General features: G+C 33.4%; 2 protein-coding genes across 3 annotated transcripts in view; one reads left to right on the forward strand and one right to left on the reverse strand.

Moving 5' to 3' along the window:
* LOC140744773 (uncharacterized) overlaps positions 1-22,488 on the forward strand; it is a 127,443-nt gene that overhangs the window by 99,831 nt on the left and 5,124 nt on the right. For both annotated transcript variants that reach the window (XM_073076429.1, XM_073076430.1), the window contains 2 exons: positions 1,312-1,438; positions 1,876-1,993. In XM_073076429.1, coding sequence (XP_072932530.1) covers positions 1,312-1,438; positions 1,876-1,993 — 245 coding nt within the window. The remainder of the gene's footprint in view (positions 1-1,311; positions 1,439-1,875; positions 1,994-22,488) is intronic.
* LOC140744774 (uncharacterized) lies at positions 19,498-21,936 on the reverse strand. Its single transcript, XM_073076431.1, has one exon. The coding sequence runs from the start codon at positions 21,052-21,054 to the stop codon at positions 19,819-19,821; it is 1,236 nt and encodes a 411-aa protein (XP_072932532.1). The 5' UTR covers positions 21,055-21,936; the 3' UTR covers positions 19,498-19,818.

Below are 22,488 nucleotides of genomic sequence, written 5' to 3' on the forward strand. Positions count from 1 at the left end.
TGTTTTTTTGTGTTAGAAGTAACGCGCATGCAGGCCACCGAATGGTGGTGTTAGTGGAAGAATCCTGAGGGCTACCACCATCTTTTAAAAACCATCATATTTCAGTAAAATTTTATTTCAATATTGCATCAACATCATTTTGTTTCGTACCACAACCTCCTTAAAACAGGTACGAAATTTCAATGTATGATTAAAATAATATTGTTTTAAGAGATGGTATTAACCCCCCTGATATTGAACACAAATGTATTGCTACCCTTAAGTATTAAGTTGAAGTCTGGTATAAGTATGCGAGCGCCTAGCCGCTTTTAAATAGTGTCATGTTATGAGTATTAATGAGTAATGGTGTAACACATAGGTAATTTCACACAAGCCTATGTATACTTGTGTATGATACATGTTTTTGTTTTTGTGTGCTAAGTGAAGCGACATCCGTCCTGCCACGTGATAGTTTAGTCATTTAGCCCGTTTTTTAAATAAAATAGGATACCTAGGTATAACTTATTATCTAAAGGCACAAAGCTATTATAGTCTTCTTAAACATAATTGAAAACATGTACCTATCCTTAGTGTTAAGGAAATCTTTGTGATGAAATTCTTTTCAATGTGTCTGTGTATCCATAAAAAATAAGGAGTTCTAGTGTAGAAAATATGACTCTTACAGAAAATATATTTCTACCTTTAAACTTACTTTTGTCAACTATCGTTTTCATGGGTCATAAAGTATGCTCATCATACGTATGATATGATGTATGTACCTATAATACGATTATTATATTATAATACGATTGCAAAATCGCTAATGATCTACTTGAGTCATTCCTTTCGAATACGCAGACGCATTCATGTATAGTCATATACATACAATTAAAGGTGCATTATGTATGTACGTAGCTCAGAATTGGTTACGCTTGATGAATAGATAAATCGTTTGTGGTACGTCCATGTTACATGAGCGAAGCGATTTAACGATAAAAGCGAAGCAAGCATGTATGGTCCAAGTTTTCATCAATTTAACCTCGATACAAAAAAATGTGTTAGGTTAGGTTAGGTTAGTAGTAACTTGAATGGGTGTCAAGTTTCTAACACATTTATGTGTTGCATCGGTATTTTAGTTCGGTGGGTGGTTCTGTGTCTCTGTGTTATAGTAAATCAGTTGCTGCGGTATTTCTTAAGTATACATAATGAAAATTTGCTGTTTTAAAATTTAAGCGTCAACGATTATATTATTTTAGTGTTGTCGTTTATTTAAGATATTAGTTCATCTAGTCATTCAACAGCAATTGTAAATCAATCTATCTTTTGTTGCAGGGTAAATCGGTAATCCGTCCGATAGCGTTCAAGCCGCTCGGAGGCCGCTTGTCAGCGGGGGGTGAACGCTATGGTTCCACACCGGTACTGGCTAGTCGACCGCCGTCGCTTATGACTTTATATGGTAGTAAGTATTTTTTATGGACAATTGAAACTGAACTTTATGTTGCTACTTACTACTAGAAAGTTTATTACAAAAAGGTTAACAATAAGAAAATTAGCATGAAAAGTTAATTTTAAAAACGTAGATTTTATAAATATTGTATTAGAATCAATCACAAATACCTATTTGACCACCACCAGGTGTGAAGATCCTGCCTAAAGAGTGATAACTTGTGTTTGTATTTAAAAACCTTTGAAAGCGTGATTCAGAATCCTGTGGCATCGTCGCTGTCGAATAACAAACGTCCATACGTAAATTACTAATAATAATATAAAGCTTGTTAAGGAAACACTCTAGGTACATAGGTACAATAAAGTGATAAATGTTACAATACCTTAATTTTTTTATTAGCACAGCTGTAAAAATATATAAAACCTATCAAATTATAATGTAAATTCCAGGTTCCTCAGACGTACGCGAAGCAAGATGGTGCGGGTCGCCACAGCCCGCGTCTTTGTCCGCTCTTCCGCCTTCCACGCTCTCGGCACCGCTTCACCAGCGACATCATTCAGCTATCGTGTAAGTGATTTTTTTTTATTGAAACTTCACGCAAATTACTTTATAATAATAGTCGGTATTACTGTGAGTAAGAATAATTACGATGATATAATTAAAGTTAATTAACAAATACTAAATTAACAACAGAGTTTAAAATCGAGCAATGTAACCCTCGTTTTAATGAGCATAAATTTCAGTATCACATATACTTCCTTTTTAATTAAAAATTATTTAAAAATTTTACTCAAATAATATCTGTACAGTCCAAAAAACGAGTAAAAGCCTCGAAATACATTAGGATTTACAAAAATTACTAGAAATAAAATTAAAAACCAAACTATTCAACACAACACAATTTTATAACTCAAATTACTAAGCAATACATATGAAGTATATCACCCGTCCCGGTTTGTCACCCGCCTCGTTCTGTCACCCGCTCACTCTGTCACCCGCTCCGCGCTGTCACCCACTTCGCTCCATCACCCGCTCCGCTCGTCAATAACACTAGTGCATATACTATCGTGTGTAGTATTGACGCTGCCAGACACTTTTCATACATCAAACTGAATGAGTTAATTTTGTATGGGGAGACGATGTCTGCATTTTAACACGTAACTCAAGATGGCGAGGATAAATATTAATGTGGATTATCTGATCTAAACCATATCAATGAATGTGGTGTTCATAGGAATGTGTATGGATTAGGTTATACATTATGTTGTACTTTTTATTGCTACAGAATTTGAAAGGGAGACTTTATTTATATAAACTTATATCTTTTAATTTTAAAAGAAATATACTTATAATTACCGGTTTAAGTAAGTAGAGTGTGTAACATGAAACGTTCTAATTTAGATCTAAAAATTTTCACACACTTAGCTTCTAGCATCTATCTTTAAAATTTAGTTAATTAATGCATACCAAAGTTATATTTACCGGGATTTAATATGTGGACAAAAGTAACCAAGGATAGCCAAATCTCCGAGGGGTCACATTATGTGGGATTTTACCTCCTAAAACTCCCTCTACAGCTATCTAAACAACAATTCCTAGGGTTTCAAAATATCAAAAATTCGTTCACTTACTTATGATTGTAAATAAATGTAAGTATTGTAACATACCATCAGTAGCACTACCATGAGTTGGCATAGAAACGCCACTATAGAAATTGTAAATAGAAAACTATTGTCATTTTGCTAGTGAATAACATAACTACTATCGTTACGGTATTTCTTGACAACGTCTGTCAAATTAATGACTCATGGGACCGAATTTGTATGGCAATAGATCATAATGACATTCGCTAGCGATTTGATTTCGATAGGTTTTTTACGTATCGAGTTACGCCACTACGGATTTTACTTCTACGAGTAACCACCAGAGGCGCTGTACAATTTTTCATACATTTATTTTACGCAGTCGCTAGCGAGTAATACTTTTGTAAACTCATGGTAGTGCTACAGGTATGGACGCGATCCGACTACCGCTCGCGTTATCGCGAACTACGTGATAGCATCCGCGCATAATCTATCAGATTCCACAGAGAATCTCTAATGTACATTGAATATGATTAACCGCAGATATGATCGCTTTATCTATAATCTAGGATAGATTATAACAGCAATGACATAAAGTGAACAAAACTTTAAACATTAGGTTTGTTATTATTGTAGTAGTAGGTACTACATTACTTACCTATATAGTATATTCGGAAGTGTATTGTATTGTATTGTATATTATTTTATTTATTACCACAAAATAAAAGGTGAGGAATATCAGCCTAATAGGCTCGTGATTCAGAGGTTGAACGACAGTTTTAATTTTAAATTTTTCGAAATTAAACTTAGTAAAAATATTAGTTACTCAGTTTTCCGGCAAAGAAAAACATCATTATGAAACCTACCCAAGTATAGTAAACTCGGTATGGTTAAAATGTGAAATCGTACTATAATTCTCGTCTTCTGTGCATATGTAATCGTTTTTGATAATATGTATTAGTTTTATAAACTTTATCTATAACCTTACGTTAAGATGATGATTGAATATGTAATAAAGACGTATAATTTCTAGTACATATTTACCAGTACCGTCGATCGGCCTTAACGGGGATCAAATTAACATAACCTCAGTGTACATTTTGTGGTCTAACACCACCTTGCGGTGAAGCCAAGCGATTAGCTGTCACCCAGTAGATCAATAGTAAACCGCAGCCGATACCAGTTCTAATGCGAAATAATCGGTATAGCGGTCATTGATACAGATCCAGTTTGTACTAAATTTCGTTGTTTTAATTAAAATCGTGTACGGTTGCGAAGCATGGACACTTAAAGAAGACACTCGAAGACGTCTAGAGGCATTCGAGATGTGGTGTTATCTCGCATGCTTCGCATCAGTTGGACGCGGGAGGTCAGGAACGGATCGTACTCCAGCGCGTGTACATGACCCGGCTGATACGTACCATCAAGAAGCGCATGATCGTATACCTCGGTTAAGTCCTTAGACACGATAGGTACAATCTTCTGCAACTCATCATGATGGGTTATGTGGAAGGAAATAGGCGCGCTGGGCACCGGAAAAGTCGTGGCTCAGAAACATCAGGGAGTAGACAGGCATCACCTCTGTGGAACAACTGTTTCGCCTGGCCATGGATAGAGAGAGGTTCAAGGAACTAACTGCCAACCTTCAGTAGTGAAGAGGCACATGAAGAAGAAGAAGAATTACAATTTTAGCGTACCTCAAATGGCAGAGGGTAGTGTTAATCATGCCCGTCAAATATACACAAGGTTCCTTATCTGATTCCCGATGAATATCAATAAAAAAATGTGTGCCGTATAATTAAGTATCCATTACATGAAGGACACATGGAAACGAGAGATGAGTTTATAAGTAAAAATAGAATAAAAATATATTTTATTTAACAAACCACGCATAGTCACGTGTTTATGCATTTTGCAATTCAGTGCCCGTTACGACTAAACTTATACACCCATAATATTAGGTATCTTCTACATTCTTCAACATTCTTGATGAAAAAAATAGTTTATGTAATTCAATAACTACATAAATTCTTGTACTCGTCAAAGTCAAAGATCAATCAACTATTTCTAAGTACCGTACAGGCGGCATCTAAGAAATCTTAAGCCGCAACTACACCGGCGGTTTACGAGCGATTAACTTACAGTAGCAGGTTCAGTGGTTGTCAAACCGCGGCTATGGTTGATCTAAGGATGATTTAGATCACGATCGTCGGTAGTTCGCTACCGATCTCGCTCGGTTTCGGGTTTCGTAACCACGGTTACATGAAATATTATCTACTTCTGAATTCGATTCAGAATCGATTTTAACTACGAGTAGGTATAAAAAATTTAAAGTATAGGTACAAAAATTTAAAGTAAGAAAAGTAACAAAAGAAACCTATAAACTAAAAAAAGAAATTATTTACAAATCTAAAAATTATAAGTAAAACAAGCCTTCTAAAAGTGCCGTGTGAGGCATGGTTCCCAAAACGCTGGCGGCGTTACCTTGCTGCACGGCAAGACTTAATCTTTGTGCAAAGTAGCCGCCAGCTCTTTGGTCACCGGAAACAGTAATGTAATGTTAACTTTGTAATTATTAAGTAATATAAACTTTAGGAATATTATAATTCTATTTAGTTCTTCAGGGTATCTTTTAAAATCCTTTCATAGTTGTGCATAGACTTACTTTTTAAAATATTCCTACGCAAAACTTCATACTTCTAGAACCACTGGCTTAGATAATGCGTTGTCTGCAAAGTATTCTTTATTAGATAATTCAATTTGGTAAATACACATTATTTCTACGAGTTAATCTTTTGTTAAAATAGATGATAATATTACAAATTAATATTTTTGATGTGAAACATCTATAGCCGCACGTAAAACCGATTTCTGGCGTGGCGACGCATGCCGCTATACGATGGTATATATATACAGTCTATATGCAGTAGTGTGTACGCTGTGGCGACGCGTCGCCATGCGCAATCGAATTCAATAAATAGTCATCGTTATCTGGAAAAAAATCGTAATATTTTATTTTATCATTATGACATATTTAGTTCCTATCACAATATGTTATTTTCTGCATATTACTTTTACAAAATAATATCGATGTTTCACATCTGCCAGGCGTCCCGTGACGGCTCACATTTTTTTAAAAGTATTTTAAGGTATTTTTTAATGTTTATAGCTAATATCTAAATTGACTAATTATAGTATAATATATTTTTAAATATAGACTATGTATCCAGTTTAAAAATAATCGTAGGAAACTAAAATTTCACAAAACTATCTTCTTAGTCGTTCCTTCATGGCTGATGTTCGTGCCTGCTTTGGAAGTCTTTTATGCAGGTGTGCTGCATATCCAGCCAGTGTGCTCGGTCGTCTGCTTTTCTAAAGCATTCTGTAACAGACATCTTGGTGAGGCCTTTGATCTGGTCAGAACACCTAGTTGGTGATCTTCCCAGAGGTCTATCAAAACTATAATTATCAGAAAATCATAATTACAGCCCTGATAGGTGTGTACCAACTGTCGGAATTATTTAGTAATTTTATGCTGTCGTTGACATCTTCACATAGTCATCTCGTGCTCTCTACATGCTCTCCATTAAGCGCATAATTAAAGTTATTAACGCGACTTGCGTGACTACGTTACCACGACAATTCGTGAATGGGCGCTCCATGCGATAAGATGACGCTTTTTGTAATCTAATCTAAATTATTGTAACCTTAAATAAAAGACATAAACCGGATTTAGTGCTTAAAGTATTATGTACCAGTGTACATTGACTATTATTACCGATAAAAGAGTACCGGTTTGCTATGTCTGATTTGATCATCTTAAAATATTATTTTCTCTCCATATCACCCTAATATTTATATTTAAAATATTTCTTATACATAAATACCCAAGAAAACAGAGTATAAAATGCCTTTTTTGCTTTTACTATTTTAATAAATTAAATATGAAGACATAATTAAACAAAATGATAAGTAAATACGCAGTGAGAGTCAGGTAATTAAAAAAAAAACAAAAACGACTCAACGTTTCTGTTGCTGTTTGTATACCACTATATGTACCTACTTAACTTATTTATAGAAATCTCATACAATATATTGTTATTTCTGCTAGCACGTGAAATTTACACCTTTTATATTACTCTACATTTTTGCATACGTAACTACAGTAAAATAAAAAGTTGAATAAACAGCCTACTGTAAACCAACAGTAATCGTTTAATGTTGGTATATTATGAATCTTCAACAAAAGAACTTTCAAGAAAAACACGCAGGAAGGAATCGTTACGGGTCTAACCGTAAAACAAAAACTAGTAAGATACATTCCATTGTTTTAAAAGGGTATTACCGCTTGGTTTCCGATCATGCATTATTAAAACAGTTAGCGCTTGTGTTGCATATAAAACATGCGTCATGGCTATTTTCAGTAAACAAACAGCATTGTTATGTTGCTTTCAACAAATAATTGTGTTTGAGTTCAATATATTCTATAAATAAATTAGTGTTTATAAATAGTTTTGTTTACTCAAGCAAATAAAGATGTTTTGTAAACAAAATTAATGTGATTGTTATTTTTTAAACTAAGTTCATTCATTCAAATATAATTATTTGAATCTCAGCTCTTATTTATTAGATAACTCTACAATTAAAATTGCAAATTAACAGAACAAGAAAACTCTTCATTGTAAACATGCTAGTCTATAACTAATTTATTTTTTTGGATAGTAAGTACCTTTTGGATAGATGGAATTTGGATAATTGGAAGTAACCATTATTATTTACTTTAATAGGCCAGCCATTTTAATATGAACCAAAAAACCAAAATAGACCGATAAACCATATCCCACGCTTTATAATCTTAAATCAACAAATAATGTAAACATGAGATAAATCGATGAGTGTAGCGACATTTTAGCGGCCGCACGCGTCAGTACCGCACATGCACCATACACGTACGACTCGCGCGGCGCGTGTGCACGGCCCCTATGTTATTTTACAATTCTATTTATGAACGAGTGTTCTGAAACATCTTTAGTTCTATGCGCGCCTAGTACCTCCTAACTTGCGAACTTACATGTATACACTGAAAATATATGGATATTTGTATAAAATAGTTTTATATGTGATAGTGATAATTGTGGAGTTGTAAGTAATAATTAAGAGTGAAAGTGTATCGTGGCCAGTGATGGCACATAATTGAAAAGTCTGAAGTGTGGTGTGGCTATCCTCATGTATAGGTAAGTTTATCGATGTTAATAAAAATAATTATCACCTAATTTTATGGTGAAAGAAGCTAGATAAAGTTAAACTTAGGTGGGATGGAAAACTAAGGTACCCACTGCACGTTTTCAAAAATATCTGAAGTCTACCAATCCATATTTAGTAGTTAGATGAACTATGCGAGGTGATGCGTGAATGGTGATGCTCGGAACTGAGCATCAATGAACTGTTAATTATGTAATTTAAGATATACTAGAACTTGAAAAAAAACTATTAAGTACCTTAAGAAACACTGTACAGAGAGTAATCCCAATATATTAACAGGATATCCTCCTTGAATAACTTCAGGTAGGAATTGTGCCGTAATCTATCTATCTATGCATACGTTTCGCAAGAGAAAATCGGTTTAATAACCCTTCACGCGTTGTGGTCAATGAACGTTTAGACGACTAATATGTGCGAATACAAAAAGTTAATTCAGTAGCAACCAGTATATTATGTAACAGAACATATATCATGCCACTAAAAAGAAATAAACATACTGAAATACTCGAAATACAATAATTAATTGTCTTGTTACTGACATTTATTAAGATTACGAGTATTCTGATAACTAGCATCATATAACAGCATAAAAGGCAAGTTAAGTCAGTGGCTAGAAGATTATGTCACGCATATTTAAAAATAAATAAATATTAATGCCTAATGCGATTGCCGGTTAGATGCAAAAGTGGCGCGTGTACGTATGTTCGCATGATTATATATTTGTTAAAAAATGAGAAAAAGAAATTTAATAAAATATGGAAATATGTGCATGATTTATTGTATTAATAATATTAATATCGAATAAACGATACATAAATGATGAAAATAATACTTTTATTTCCGTGTGACATATTAATACGGATGTTCCGATATTATAACATTTGTAAAATGAAATTAATATATCAATTCGTTCGCACGTAGTAAAATTAAAGTTTAAAAACTGCGCTTAATATATATTTGTGATACTATATTTGGTAGGCATTTGCTTCTAAAATAAATCAGAAAATTATTCTGAACCAAAATAGCTTAAAGGAAATTATGACGTTTTATTAAGTAATCAGATAAAAGATTAAATTAGATCGTTAACACAAATAAGATTACAAGAAACCTTGATTACTATTGGCAATAAACGGTAAAACCGATAATAATTAACAACTTGCTAGAAATACAATGACTAATGAATTCAGTAAAAATGCAGGCATTTTACTGTCAATCAGACTAAAGCACTCAATTGTTTTACCAAGAAATTAGTCATTGTCTTTAAATGTCACAGTTTAATTTAGTTTCTTAAATACATCTTTTATGCTTTGAAATTTAACTTTCAACAAATATATCAAATACTACCCAGAAAAACATTTATTTAATTTACAACAAAACACACTATAGTTTTAAATACAATTAAAACTTATTACTAAACTAAAACTACTACAATAAGTAAATAAAAAATACATAAATTTATTCTCATTTGCTAACAACAGTGAAGGAAAACATCGTGAGGAAATTTGCATACCTGGGAGATTTATATAAGAAAAAAAATCTCATAGGTATGTGAAGTCTACCAATACGCACTTGGCCAGCGCGGTGGACTATGGCCTAATCCTTCTCATTCTGAGAAGAGACCTGTACCCAGCAGTGGGACAATAATGGGTTGATGATGATGATGATGATTGAAACTCGAACGGAAAACGTTTCAAAGATATAATTGTGTGAAGCGTATGAATTCGCACTTCGTCCAGGCGAATACCTCCTTTAAAATGAGACTCGGGTGTTCCGATGGAAATATATTGGCTTGACTTACTTAAAAACCAACAATTTTACTTCGCTGTGGTAAGGGTGAAGGGGCGGGGTAGCAATAAAAATCAAAGCAGTTTTACACCCTTCTTTTACGACAGAAATAGATGTGGCAGCAGTCGAACCACCACCACCACTATTAAGTTGACGGAAATCATTTTACAAAAACAAATTTTCAGTAAGTAAAGCTTCGTATGAAATTACACAATTTCTAATTCCTAGACATACAATAGGGATAGTGGTTCAAGCTTTTTATATATGGCGCTTCCTATATAATAAATATGCTTAAGTCAAATTTAAAAAATGCCAATGCCATATAAGTTGTTTGTAACATTATGTTAAAACTATTGAATAGTTGCTACATAGGAATATGTATGCTCTATGGTAATTTGAAGAGCGTCCCAGAAATGAATCACCGTGGCTCTGTCATCGTTCTGTTATTTCCTTTGATAGCACCCACTGCACTATCATGGGCTTTATAGATACCCATTTCCGTTTATTGTATAGTGCATCTATACTATTCTATACAAATAAAATGAAGAGTCAGTATTTTAATAAATCTAGTGTACATAAAATTAAACGTCATTAATTAAAAAATAACGTTATTATTAAGATTATTGGGCAGTTGCATTTTAGCTTAAAACATATTTAGGAAGTACGAAAATAAATTGAAAACCGCGAACGTAAGCTGTACAGTACACGCAAATAGTGGCGGGTGGGCATATTAGGGTTTCACCATATTCAACGACACGAAATCGGCAGTAGGGCATTTGGGCTCTGCGCCCCGCGATGGAGCGCGGGCTGTTGAATCTAGGTATAAATCCCGCACAGAGCTGCGTTATCATGTGTTTTATCGCGCTTATGTTCTATATATAAATACTTAAGTAGGTACAACGCTAATAAACGGAGTAGTGTTAAAACGGCCTTAAATTTTAACGTCGTCGTTAATTGAAGCTAATCAAAAAGTTTTCTTGACGGTAATCACGTTGATATAATATGAAATACCCCTATACGTAACGGTTTGGCCCCTGCGTGTTTGATACACGGCTCATAGTCAAAGATTTAATCATACAAAGATTGATCGGTAATTTTATAAAAAAACTCGTTAATGTTAGAAAACGTTTTAGCAAATAGGTCTTTACATAATTTGATCGATTATAATAATTGTTTGTAACTAGTGCGATCGATTAATCAAGCCAATTAACTATATCGAATTTCTATACAAACAAATAAAATGCAAGTGTCTGTTTGTAATGTCAAAATAATAACTTTTTACTAATTGCATATAAAAATATATACGGTACTCATAACCAAAAAAAAACATTTTTTTATCTGTCTGTTCCGGCTAATCTTTAAAACGGCTGGACACATTTTGAGAGGACTTTCACTGGTAGTTAGCTGATGTTATAAGTAGTAACTTAGCCTAATTTAATTTGAGAAAAATAATTAGCAATCCATGAAAAAAATAACCACATGAAATTCCAGAGTACTTTTAGACGCGGGTGAAACCCCGAGGCACGGCTTGTTTCTTTATAAGCGTATGGTCCAAAAGCTGTTAATTAAGATAGAAATCTATATAAGTGTATCATGAATAATTTGAGGACAATTTCTAAACAGGTTTTTAGTATTTTAAACTTAAACGTCGGAATTGATTTTAGCTTAAAATTAACACCTATCTTAAAATGGAAGTAACATTTTGTTAAAATAGAAATATAGATATTTTAATCATTTCACACCGGACATAAAACCATACTATGGTATTTTTTGTTAAATATACGTTTCCTTTGCTAAATTTTAATAATGTTGACAGTTATTATACATAATTTATATTTTTTATTATTAATATAAAATCTAATACTTACAATTATTTAAAAACCTGGTTTGTAAGTTTGGTATCGTGGAAATAAACTTACAAAACTTAATTTTAAATCACAGACTGGCATACAATTTTTATGGGATTTATGTTTATAAATCACAAGTAAACAGTATGAAAAATAATTTTATATACACATGATACACATTTTTTTTTAATTCAAGCTTAAAAATTATCATCCCCACATTATGATTATTTATTAACTACGCTTGTTGTTACGAACACTCACATGATCTATGATCTAGATTGAAGATCTGATTGAAGATTGAACCGAATATTACGGTAGACCGGTGGTCACAACTATATCACAATTTAATTTAACAAAACCAAGAAGACCTCATTTACCTACTTCCGATACCTATGTTTCTTCCTCGTCAATTGTGCAAAGTTTCCTGAAAGTTTAATCTACTTACGTAACAAATTACTGTTTACGTTAACGTGGACGGTATGTTACGTTATATAAAGATCTGCGGTTCAGATAATATGTAATGTAACATCTTTATAATATTTACTTAACTTGCTCTGTTTCAACTCACTGAACTTATTACACAACAAACTAATATTTTAAATTGTGCCAACGATCGTATTATCATACCATAATTCCATTGCTGTCCCATGACTGAGCACAGACCTCCTCTCAAAATGAGTAGAATTAGGCTTCACATACCTTTGTAAACTTTTTTTATTATTCGTATTATTATAAAACCAATTTCAATTAGATAATTCAACGTATCAATACTGTTATCGATAACCATCTTCAAACAGGATATAGGCCTTTTCTTATCACGCGGGTTTGTGTACGGATCTGGTCCACATCCACTAGCATCTTATCGGTTCATAGATACTCGTACTTTTGCTATCATATTTGCCGTATACATACACGCCAGCCTGCGAGACTGCAGAAAACTAATTCTCGCGTGCGGGTAAGGCACGCACGTGAATACGAAAAGGCGTGACAAGAAAAACTTACTTAATTAAAAGCTGATGAATCGAAAACAAAGCAACTTAAATAATTGCCATGAAACAAGCAAATACAAATTTTAAAAACTAGTCGGTATATACTATATGAATTTGATGTTATTTTTGTATATGAAACAGTCCAAGTAGATTCCAAATTTTCTCGTTCAAAATAGTTACTATTTCAGTCGAGTCGATTTTTTTTATTGCCACATAACTTAAAAAAATGCACAGGTATCTGTATACGATTATTATTGAAACATAGCGTGATAAGCCAGTTTTCAGCCAACAAAAGTGCACAATTATTAATTAAACAGCACAACACGAGAGTGTGAAGCTGCAACAATAATTTACGTTGTACGAGATGGCAGGAAGCACGCTCCGTCGCCGCTTGATTTGCATGTCCCTATCCTACATTCGAAACAATTATAAACAATTTGCTAACGAGGTTTCGCAAGGCCTCGCTCGGTTATATCACTTCGCTAGATTCGACCCTAAAACATAATGTATTCACGGGGAATATATTAAAATGGTCTAAGTATAATCGACGGAAATTCATTTATTATAGAACGTGTAAAACCTTGTACTAAATCAATTTTGTTGTCATTTAATTAAATAGTAGGTGCAAAGGACACAGATATGAGTATGTAACTATAGAGCGAACATCATCATTTCATGTCACCTACATTCATAATTTGATGTCACCTTGGTATAAGTGATGTTTGTTAATTTTGTTATACAACAAGTACAACAAGATGTTTGTTATACACAAGTTTGTTTGTTGTTTTTACGGTCGTAGAAACCATTTTGGTTCGACTCCAGCGGCACCACCGCCACACCTATTTCTGCTTTATAATAGCAGTGATAGGCGCTGCTGTGTTCTGTTTTGAAGGGTGTGGTAAGGGAGACATCAGGGGTAGCTGCGCATCTGTGGTCGACCTGAGGTAGGAATGTCTAATCATATCTGGGGTTGATTACAGATATCCATGGGCGGCAGTAGCCACTTACCATCAGGTGGACTGCATGCTCGTCTGCTACTTCTATATTATAAAAAAATACACTTTGTTTCTTATATCACTACAGGGATAGCATTATGTACTGCCGCCCATGGACATCTACAATCAGCCTCAAATAAGATTAGATAAGATGCGCAGCTACCCCTTACAAAAAAGTATGTCTCCCTTACCACACCAAACTTTAATATGTTATAACATTTATTTGGCAGAACTGATGTCGATAGAACTTTCATGCAAATAAAGGTATTACCTACAAGGACACACTACAAGGACACAATACAAAGGTTATTTTTCGGCCCGAAAAATGTTATGTATTTCAAAATTTAAAAAAATCGTGCGTGAAATAAACATAGTTCCATATTATAAAACTCTATTTTTGGTGTCATCTTACACCCGACCTAGTGTTTTTCATAACGCAATAGTGAAACTATGCCTATCCGTATATTATAATTATTTTAATTGCTTGCGAAATCCGATGCTGTCGGGCAATTAAATATTTGGGTCGCATGCTCAGAATCGCGAGTGACCTTAATTATTGTGGGCGTTAGTACCAGATCAAATCCTAGTGGACCTACTTATGTATTTTAGTATGTTAGTCAATGCATAATAATATTCAATTTTTTTTTTTTGCGTAAAGAATCAATTTTACGTTTGACTTCAAATAAGATATTCCTGGTGTATTTCATAATGACCATAAACAGGGGGCTTACCTTTGGTTTGGGCTTTGGTTTATGATTTACGAATTTTCTATATTTTTTTATAAAATAATCCATTTTACAAAAAAATTATGCTCCTAAAAATTCAAATATACTCGTACGTTGTCTGCGAAGTCAGTCCGTGTCAAATTTTCATAGATTTTCATTCCGAGATAGCCAGCAGAAATAGAATAATACTTGTAGCATTTGTACCGACAGTACACCCCTCGTCAAATGCTCCAGGCCACCCCCAATTTAGGGGAAAACAGATATAGATGTGGTGTCTGAAAAATTTAAACCTAATTAAAAGAGTGCGTGTCGATTGTAATTAATAAATTAGTAATACATACGAAAGAATAGCATACCATTTGCTCATTAAAACATCCATTATGCACATTCCGGTAAGCGGAAACATACATTTTCTAATCCGAACTTTGTTTCCTATTTTATCTAATAATAAAAGTACAACGATATAATATGCAACATCACCAATTACATTAAGTTAAACTTAAACGGACAGGCTATTATGTTTTATGGAGGCATTAGATATTTGCGCTTTTATACTTACGACCAAATAATATTTTGGTCGTAAGGTTTTAGTAGAGTACTGAATGTCTTCGTTCAGCTAAAGGTCTACGATACTCTTGAACAAACTCCAACACACTAAATAAACTAAATAGTTTTAAATATAATACAAGCGTGATGGAGTACCAAATAAATATATGATGTTGTTTTATTCGGACGAGGTTCACCCAGCGGTCAAAATTAGGCCATAATAAGACCATAAAAAGAAAAAACGGTTCTTTTGCCTTCATCTATTTGTAGATAATCCCAAAGCCTCCTTGTGATATTAGAAGTCGAATCTTAACCAGTAAACTAGCCGAAACGATCATAACATCGCATAAAAATAAAAAATGGAGATAACAGAACATATTTAATATGTAAAGCGATGCCCTCAAACGCCACGCTTCGCCGCTGGAGCAAGACGCTCCACAGACCGCGACCGTACCTTTCAAACGACGTGGAAAGAAAAACGCCTGCTTGAATAAAGTATACTTCTCACTGGTGAATCCGGGTGGAAAACGTACTAACCGGTGAAGCTAGAGGGAAAACATTAGCTCTTTACAAACGGTAAAGCAAGGTCGAAATAATAAGGTATATAAGTACAGGTGAGGTATGTATCTTAAAATCAGTAAAGCTAGGTGGAAATAAAAAAAAGTATGAATAAACGGTGAAGCTAGACAAAAGGGAAATGAAGTATCGTTTTAAAAACAGACGAAGCTACGTCGGAAGAAAATAAAATTTGCTGCTTATAGCAATTTTTAAAAATTCGTTGTGTAGCTAGTGGGAAAAAATAAGGTGTAAGGTAGGCGGTGAGGTGTTGAAATAATAGACTGGAATGCTGGGATGACACTGACTTTATTATAGTTTGCTATCCAATATAAAGGTAACATAAGTGTCAAAGAATAACATACGCAAAGATTAATATACACAGAGGGGACACCTTACACCTCCCCCCTTAAAAGAAAAAAATAAAATACAGTTAGTATTATTATTTTTTTTTTTTAACCAAGAATACAATACAATTTACATTATTTAAGCAGGAATATAAATTTTGGTACGATTTTTATGTACTACATCAATTTTATTATCTTTCATAATTTCAACATTTGGCGATAAATCTCTGATTACTACATATGGTCCTAAATATATACTATCCAATTTTCCTCCTACTTCATTCTTAATTAAAATCAGATCATTAGGTTTATACACTACAGGTTTCATATTTAAATCATAGTTACATTTTCTTTTTAGTTTACTGTTTAGTAGATTGTCTCTGGCCTCTTTTTGGGATAATTGTAAACGGTACTTTAATTCAAGTGGATAATTATCAAAAGTATAAAGCGGATCTACTACATTATTTAATAAATTACTAGGAAGGCAGCATTTTTTCCCAAAGACTAACTCGAACGGCGTGAACTTTGTTTCTCTGTGAACAGATGTATTGTAAGAGAAACACCAAAATGGAAGCCACTGGCTCCATGCCTCATAATGGTTGTTACACTGTATTCTAAGATATGAACCGAGATGTTTATGAGAATTTTCTAATGAACCTATGGATTGGTGGTGATAAGCTGTGGAATTTAATTTGTTTATATTTAAAAGTTTACAAACCTCGCTCATAGTTGAAGACATAAATTCACTCCCTCTGTCAGTTACAATATCCTTCGGTACTCCGTAACGTAAAATAAAATTATTAACAAAAGATCGAGCTACTTCAGTGGTAGTTTTAGAAATCAATGGATATGCTTCGACGTATTTTGATAAATCGCATTGTAATGTTAAGATATAAGAATAGCTATTTACGTCCCTATCAAGAGGTCCTACAATATCCAGATATATTTTTTCAAAGGCAGTATGTGCCGTAGTTGTAATGACCATTGGTTCCTTTACATGTACTGAATGTTTAAATTTCTGACATTTATCACAACGTTTTACGAACTGAATTACATCTTTTTCTAAACATGGCCAAAAGTAATATTTTTTAATATTGCTCAACATCCTTCTAATGCCAGCGTGGCCACTTGTTGGCAGAAGATGGAAGTCGTTGAGTATTACTTTTTGGTCATCTTTATCATTTATTCTTATAACATCCTTTAAAACACATAATCGAGGAATAGTATTACTTACGCTTGATTTCATTTCTTTACTTAATTTTTCAACAAAAATATTATTTGTTTTATCCATAACAAAATACAACTCTTTAATATTTATTCTTTTACATACGTCATCTAGTTCTCTCACAAATTCGACTGGCGTAATTTGTGATGGAGATCCTATGCATTTTATATACAATACTTTATTCTCTTTACTATAGCAAAACGTTTTAATTTCATAATCAATATTGATTTTCTTCCTTAATTTATTTAATTGATCTTTAGAAATAAATGCCAGTTCTGTGTGATCCTGAGGTTTGATATGCGCCTCTACAACTTTCGGTTGATCAGACCAATCGTTACGAGAGTCGATATCATCCAAAGAATCTGGCACAGACTGAGCTTCTTTCCTTCTTTGAGCTCTTGTCATTACAGACAAGATGTTTTCATTCATATTTTTCAAGTCTTGTAAAGAAATTCGAGACAAAGCATCTGCAGCTGCATTGTCTGAACCCTTCACATATTCCACACAAAAATTATATTCCTCTAATAAGAGTCTAAATTTCATCAACCTACTCGACGGATCCCTCATATTAAATAAATACACTAATGGTCTATGGTCAGTTCGAATTTTAAAAGAATTACCGTAAAGATAAGGCCGAAAATGTTTTACAGCCCATACTATTGCCAATAATTCCTTTTCAATTATTGGATAATTTCTTTCAGCTTTACTTAGGCTCCTACTTGCATAAGCTATAGGTTTTAGATCCTTATTTGATAAAATTGCTCCTATGGCGTTATTTGAAGCATCTGTTTGAACAATAAATTCATTTTTTCTCGAAAAATCGGGATACTGCAATATGGGTGGTGAGATAATACATTGTTTTAGGTGTTCAAATGCTTTTTGACAATACTCATCCCATATGAAAGGAACATTTTTCCGACATAGACTGTTTAATGGACTTGCTTTTTCTGCAAAATTAGGTACAAATTTTCTATAATAATTAATAAATGCCACAAATCTTTTAACTTCGTCAACGGTTTGTGGTTGGGGATAATTTTTCACAATGTCAATTTTTGCCGGATCTGGTTGAATTCCTTTATCAGATACAATATGTCCTAAGTAAAGTAACTGTTTCTTTAAAAAATCACATTTCGCGGGGTTTAATTTCAAATTTACTTTACGCAAACGTTCAAATACATCCTGTAAATTTTTATTATGACTATTTAAACAACTTCCGAAAACTATGAGATCATCCATATAAATAAAACATTTTTCATATGTAAGTCCAGCCATAGCCATATTCATCATTCGCGAAAACGATCCTGGGCTTGTTTTTAGTCCCATAGGCATACGTGTCATTTGAAATGCTCCTGAATTAAATGCAGTATATTTTCTACTTTCCTTTTCTAATTTAACGTTGTAAAATCCATTATATAGATCCAAATGAGTAAAATATATACTTCCAGATAACGCGTCTAATATTTCACACATATTTGGAAGAGGATATTTATCATCTTCAATCAAATTATTTAACTTACGGTAATCTACGACTAGTCTAAGTTTCTTTTCACCGCTATTATCCATCTTTTTTGGTACTAATAGTATCGGACTAGACCAAGAACTGTTACACTTTTCTATTATGTCATCCTGTAATAACTTATTAATTTGTTTATTAATTTCCTCTTTTTGAGAACGCGGTAACCTATAAGGTTTTGTAAACACAGGAGTTACGTTTGACTTTAAGGTAATTTGATGTTCATAAATATCTGTAGTAGACATTTTGTCTCCTTTTAAATAAAAAATATCAGGATATTTACCACATAAATTTTCAATAGATATTTGCTCTTCCTTATTTAAATGTTTTAAATTTAATAATGAGAATAATTGCTTTACCCTATCAGCGTTTTTTGTTGTTTCTTTAAATGAACATATCGTATAATCACTTAATTTATGAATAGTAGGTTTTATATTTGTCAAAGTTACCATTTTTTCAGTGGTATTTAATATTTTTATAGGAATCAAACCATTTAAAGGCGTCGCTATAGAACTAGCCATATAAATCCCTTCGTCTAACTCTTTAGAACATATTACGCATTCTTCTTCAAAATCGGTTTGAATATAATGTAAGGATTCGCATCGTGGTGCTATTTCCCAAATCCTAAGTGCCCGAACCAGTTTCAACCTACATTCTATATTTCTATCCGTCCACAGAGTTAAATTGTTATTTCTAAAATCTATCAATGCTTTATATTTATCTAAAAAATCCTGACCGATGATACCACTAGATCGACAGGGCAACGTATCAAATATATAAAACTTATGGCTAAAAATAGTATTATCATTACGTAATTGTAAGTATGTATATCCAATTGGTTGAACTTTACCACCTATCCCATTTATAATTATCTTTTCATAATAAATCGGCAAATTTTGTTCAAGTGCATATTTATACTTTAAAGCGGAAATAGTAGCACCCGTGTCAAGTAACCAAGTGTAGGGAATATTGTTTAAATTTAATATAATGCAACAATTACTATTGGCTGCAAAAATGGAGTTATTCACGAAAAAACTCGTTTTTAATTTCTGAAGGTTTGTCATTACAGTTTTCAGTTTCATTTAACAAACGCATACGACCGTTACGTATCCACTGATTTCTACCTCTATAATTGTACCTACCTCTTTGTTGCCAAGGCCTCCCACCAAACATTGGCCGAGACCTCCAAGCTTCGTGCGAACCACGATCATTGTCCTTCCATGCTGGCTGACGGGTTTCGGTTGAGGCACGGTATTGTCCGCGATAATTGGCGTTGCGACTAACTGGGTTTGAAGAACTCCTAGTATAAGAAGCATTATATCGTGTGACATGACGAGGATTTTGTCTTCCCCGTGTGGAAGAAAAATAATTACGCTTAGAATTTTGATGGTACATACCCATGAAGTCACTTGACGTGGAAGCTGTCCCAATTTCCTCGTCCTTAGCGGCCTGTATTGCGTCTTTCAATGATGTGTAATTCCTGGATGTAATAATAGTGCCAAGCCTACGATTTCGCAATCCATCCGCAAATTTTTTAATTGCAAATTTTTCATTAATAGGTTTTAAAATTTTATAACTGTCCGTGTTACCATTGGATTGTGAAATCGTGAGCTCTGTGAACATTTCAGTTATTTCTTTCCCATAATCATGAATAGTTAAATCGTTTTGCTTACTCATCTGTAATTTACTTTGAATAGCTGGGGCTGATTTTTGTGTTAAAAGATGAATACGCATATCCTTGATTAGACCAGACACAGTTGAATAATTTGAATCTAATCTTAGTTTAGCGGCCTGAGATAATCTACTTTTAAGAACAAATTGAATTAATTTAGCTTTGCAAGTGTCACTCTTCAATATTGATGAATAATATTCTATATTATCTATTAATTGCTTTGTATTTGCTTCCTCGTCCGTCATACGATCTAATAAACTCATAGCAGTCTTTAAATCAAAGGTATCCATTGTTAACTTTAATTCAATTTTTTCACTTTCACACAATTGCAATGTTTCGTTATAAAGTTTTTCAAAATCTTTACACTTATTATCTATTTTTAAAATATTTTCTGTACTAATATCTTCTTTCTTAACTTGACTTTGAAAATCACATAACCAACTCTTATATTTTTCATATATTTTATTAGCCTCAATCGCCTTGCTTATTAATATTGGGCCATGTCTTCTTGCGAGACCAATTTTAATCAAATAAACCCTTATTTCTTTTAATTCACTATATAACGACTCTAATTTAATAAGCATAACTTACCAATACATTTATAATGCAGTTGAACCATTATTAACAGTTACGTACGTGCTAACACAAAGACATTTACTTTACTGAATTATCAAATATTGAATAATAAAAACTTTAAGTGAATTAAAAAATGTAAAACTAGTAAAACTAAAAAATCATAGTTATTCTAAAAATATGAGTCTATAATTATTTCTGATCACCACCACCAGTTCATAATTTTTACCACAACTATCACTTTGCACATCACTGACACTTAAATAGTCCACTTATTACGCGTACCTACTACTTATTATGGTGCTGACTGCGGCATCGGGGCGGAGAATGGGGCACTTGGGTCGGGTCTTCTAAAGAACGATCTTCTCAAAACTTGATCATTTATTTCACGATGAATCCATCTTACGTGACATCTATGGTAGATACGATATACGACGTACAATATGCCCAATATTATTGTTACCACGATGATACCCAGGAGAAGATTTGTAGTAGTCAAATGGAACTTGAATTCGTCGAGGCTCGTTTGGTTCACTCCTCCTGCTGCATTTTGCACTATTACTGTCTCTTCTTTTGATTGCTGCTTGCCCATTTTGCTGCCGTTCTGTCCCGCGTCGTATAGTATTGTTCTTCCATTGTCCAGGCCGTTGCTAAATTCCTTGGTTCCTTATACGGAAAGGCGCCAACCGGGCGGCCGTTGGTGTCATATACGCGGCGCTCGGATGACAGACCTCCCTGGCGCGGTCGCCATGTAAGGTAGGCGGTGAGGTGTTGAAATAATAGACTGGAATGCTGGGATGACACTGACTTTATTATAGTTTGCTATCCAATATAAAGGTAACATAAGTGTCAAAGAATAACATACGCAAAGATTAATATACACAGAGGGGACACCTTACAAAGGTATGATCCTTACAAACAGTGAAGCAAGGTGGATATAATAAGGTATGCACCGTTATAAGCTGTGAAACTTGAGAGAAATAAACAATAATATCTCAAAATTATGGAAATGGATAATACAATGTTGTAGGTAAATAAAATGTTTTACTACAATTTTAGTTCGTAGAGGAAAACAAAGCCGTTGTTATAAAAGCCGTGCATTACATCATTTTTAAGTTAAGTAATATAGGTTTATAGCAAAAATAAATCCCATAGTTGGTAACTTGAATTTCATACATTTATAATGAGGCCTATACTGTTTCCTTTGTGTAGTATTCAGAGTATTGCAGCATTTGTACCATCGGCGGATGTGCAGATTGCATGCTCTAGTTAGGTATCAGTTACAACATTTTGTTTTATATCCGCTTTATCTATCTACATATATAAAATTACAGTGTTTGATTGTGATTTCAAAATAAAAAAACAGTAACATTTGTATGAGTTATTAAAATTAAATTAAATTCTGACAGAACTTTTATACAGAGATTAGATTTTGTAGTCAGTAA

The sequence above is a fragment of the Epargyreus clarus genome, unplaced genomic scaffold (assembly GCF_041222505.1).
Source record: "Epargyreus clarus isolate Ecla_fem2 unplaced genomic scaffold, WU_Ecla_fem_2.2 ptg000009l, whole genome shotgun sequence".
Classification (NCBI taxonomy): Eukaryota; Metazoa; Arthropoda; class Insecta; order Lepidoptera; family Hesperiidae; genus Epargyreus; species Epargyreus clarus.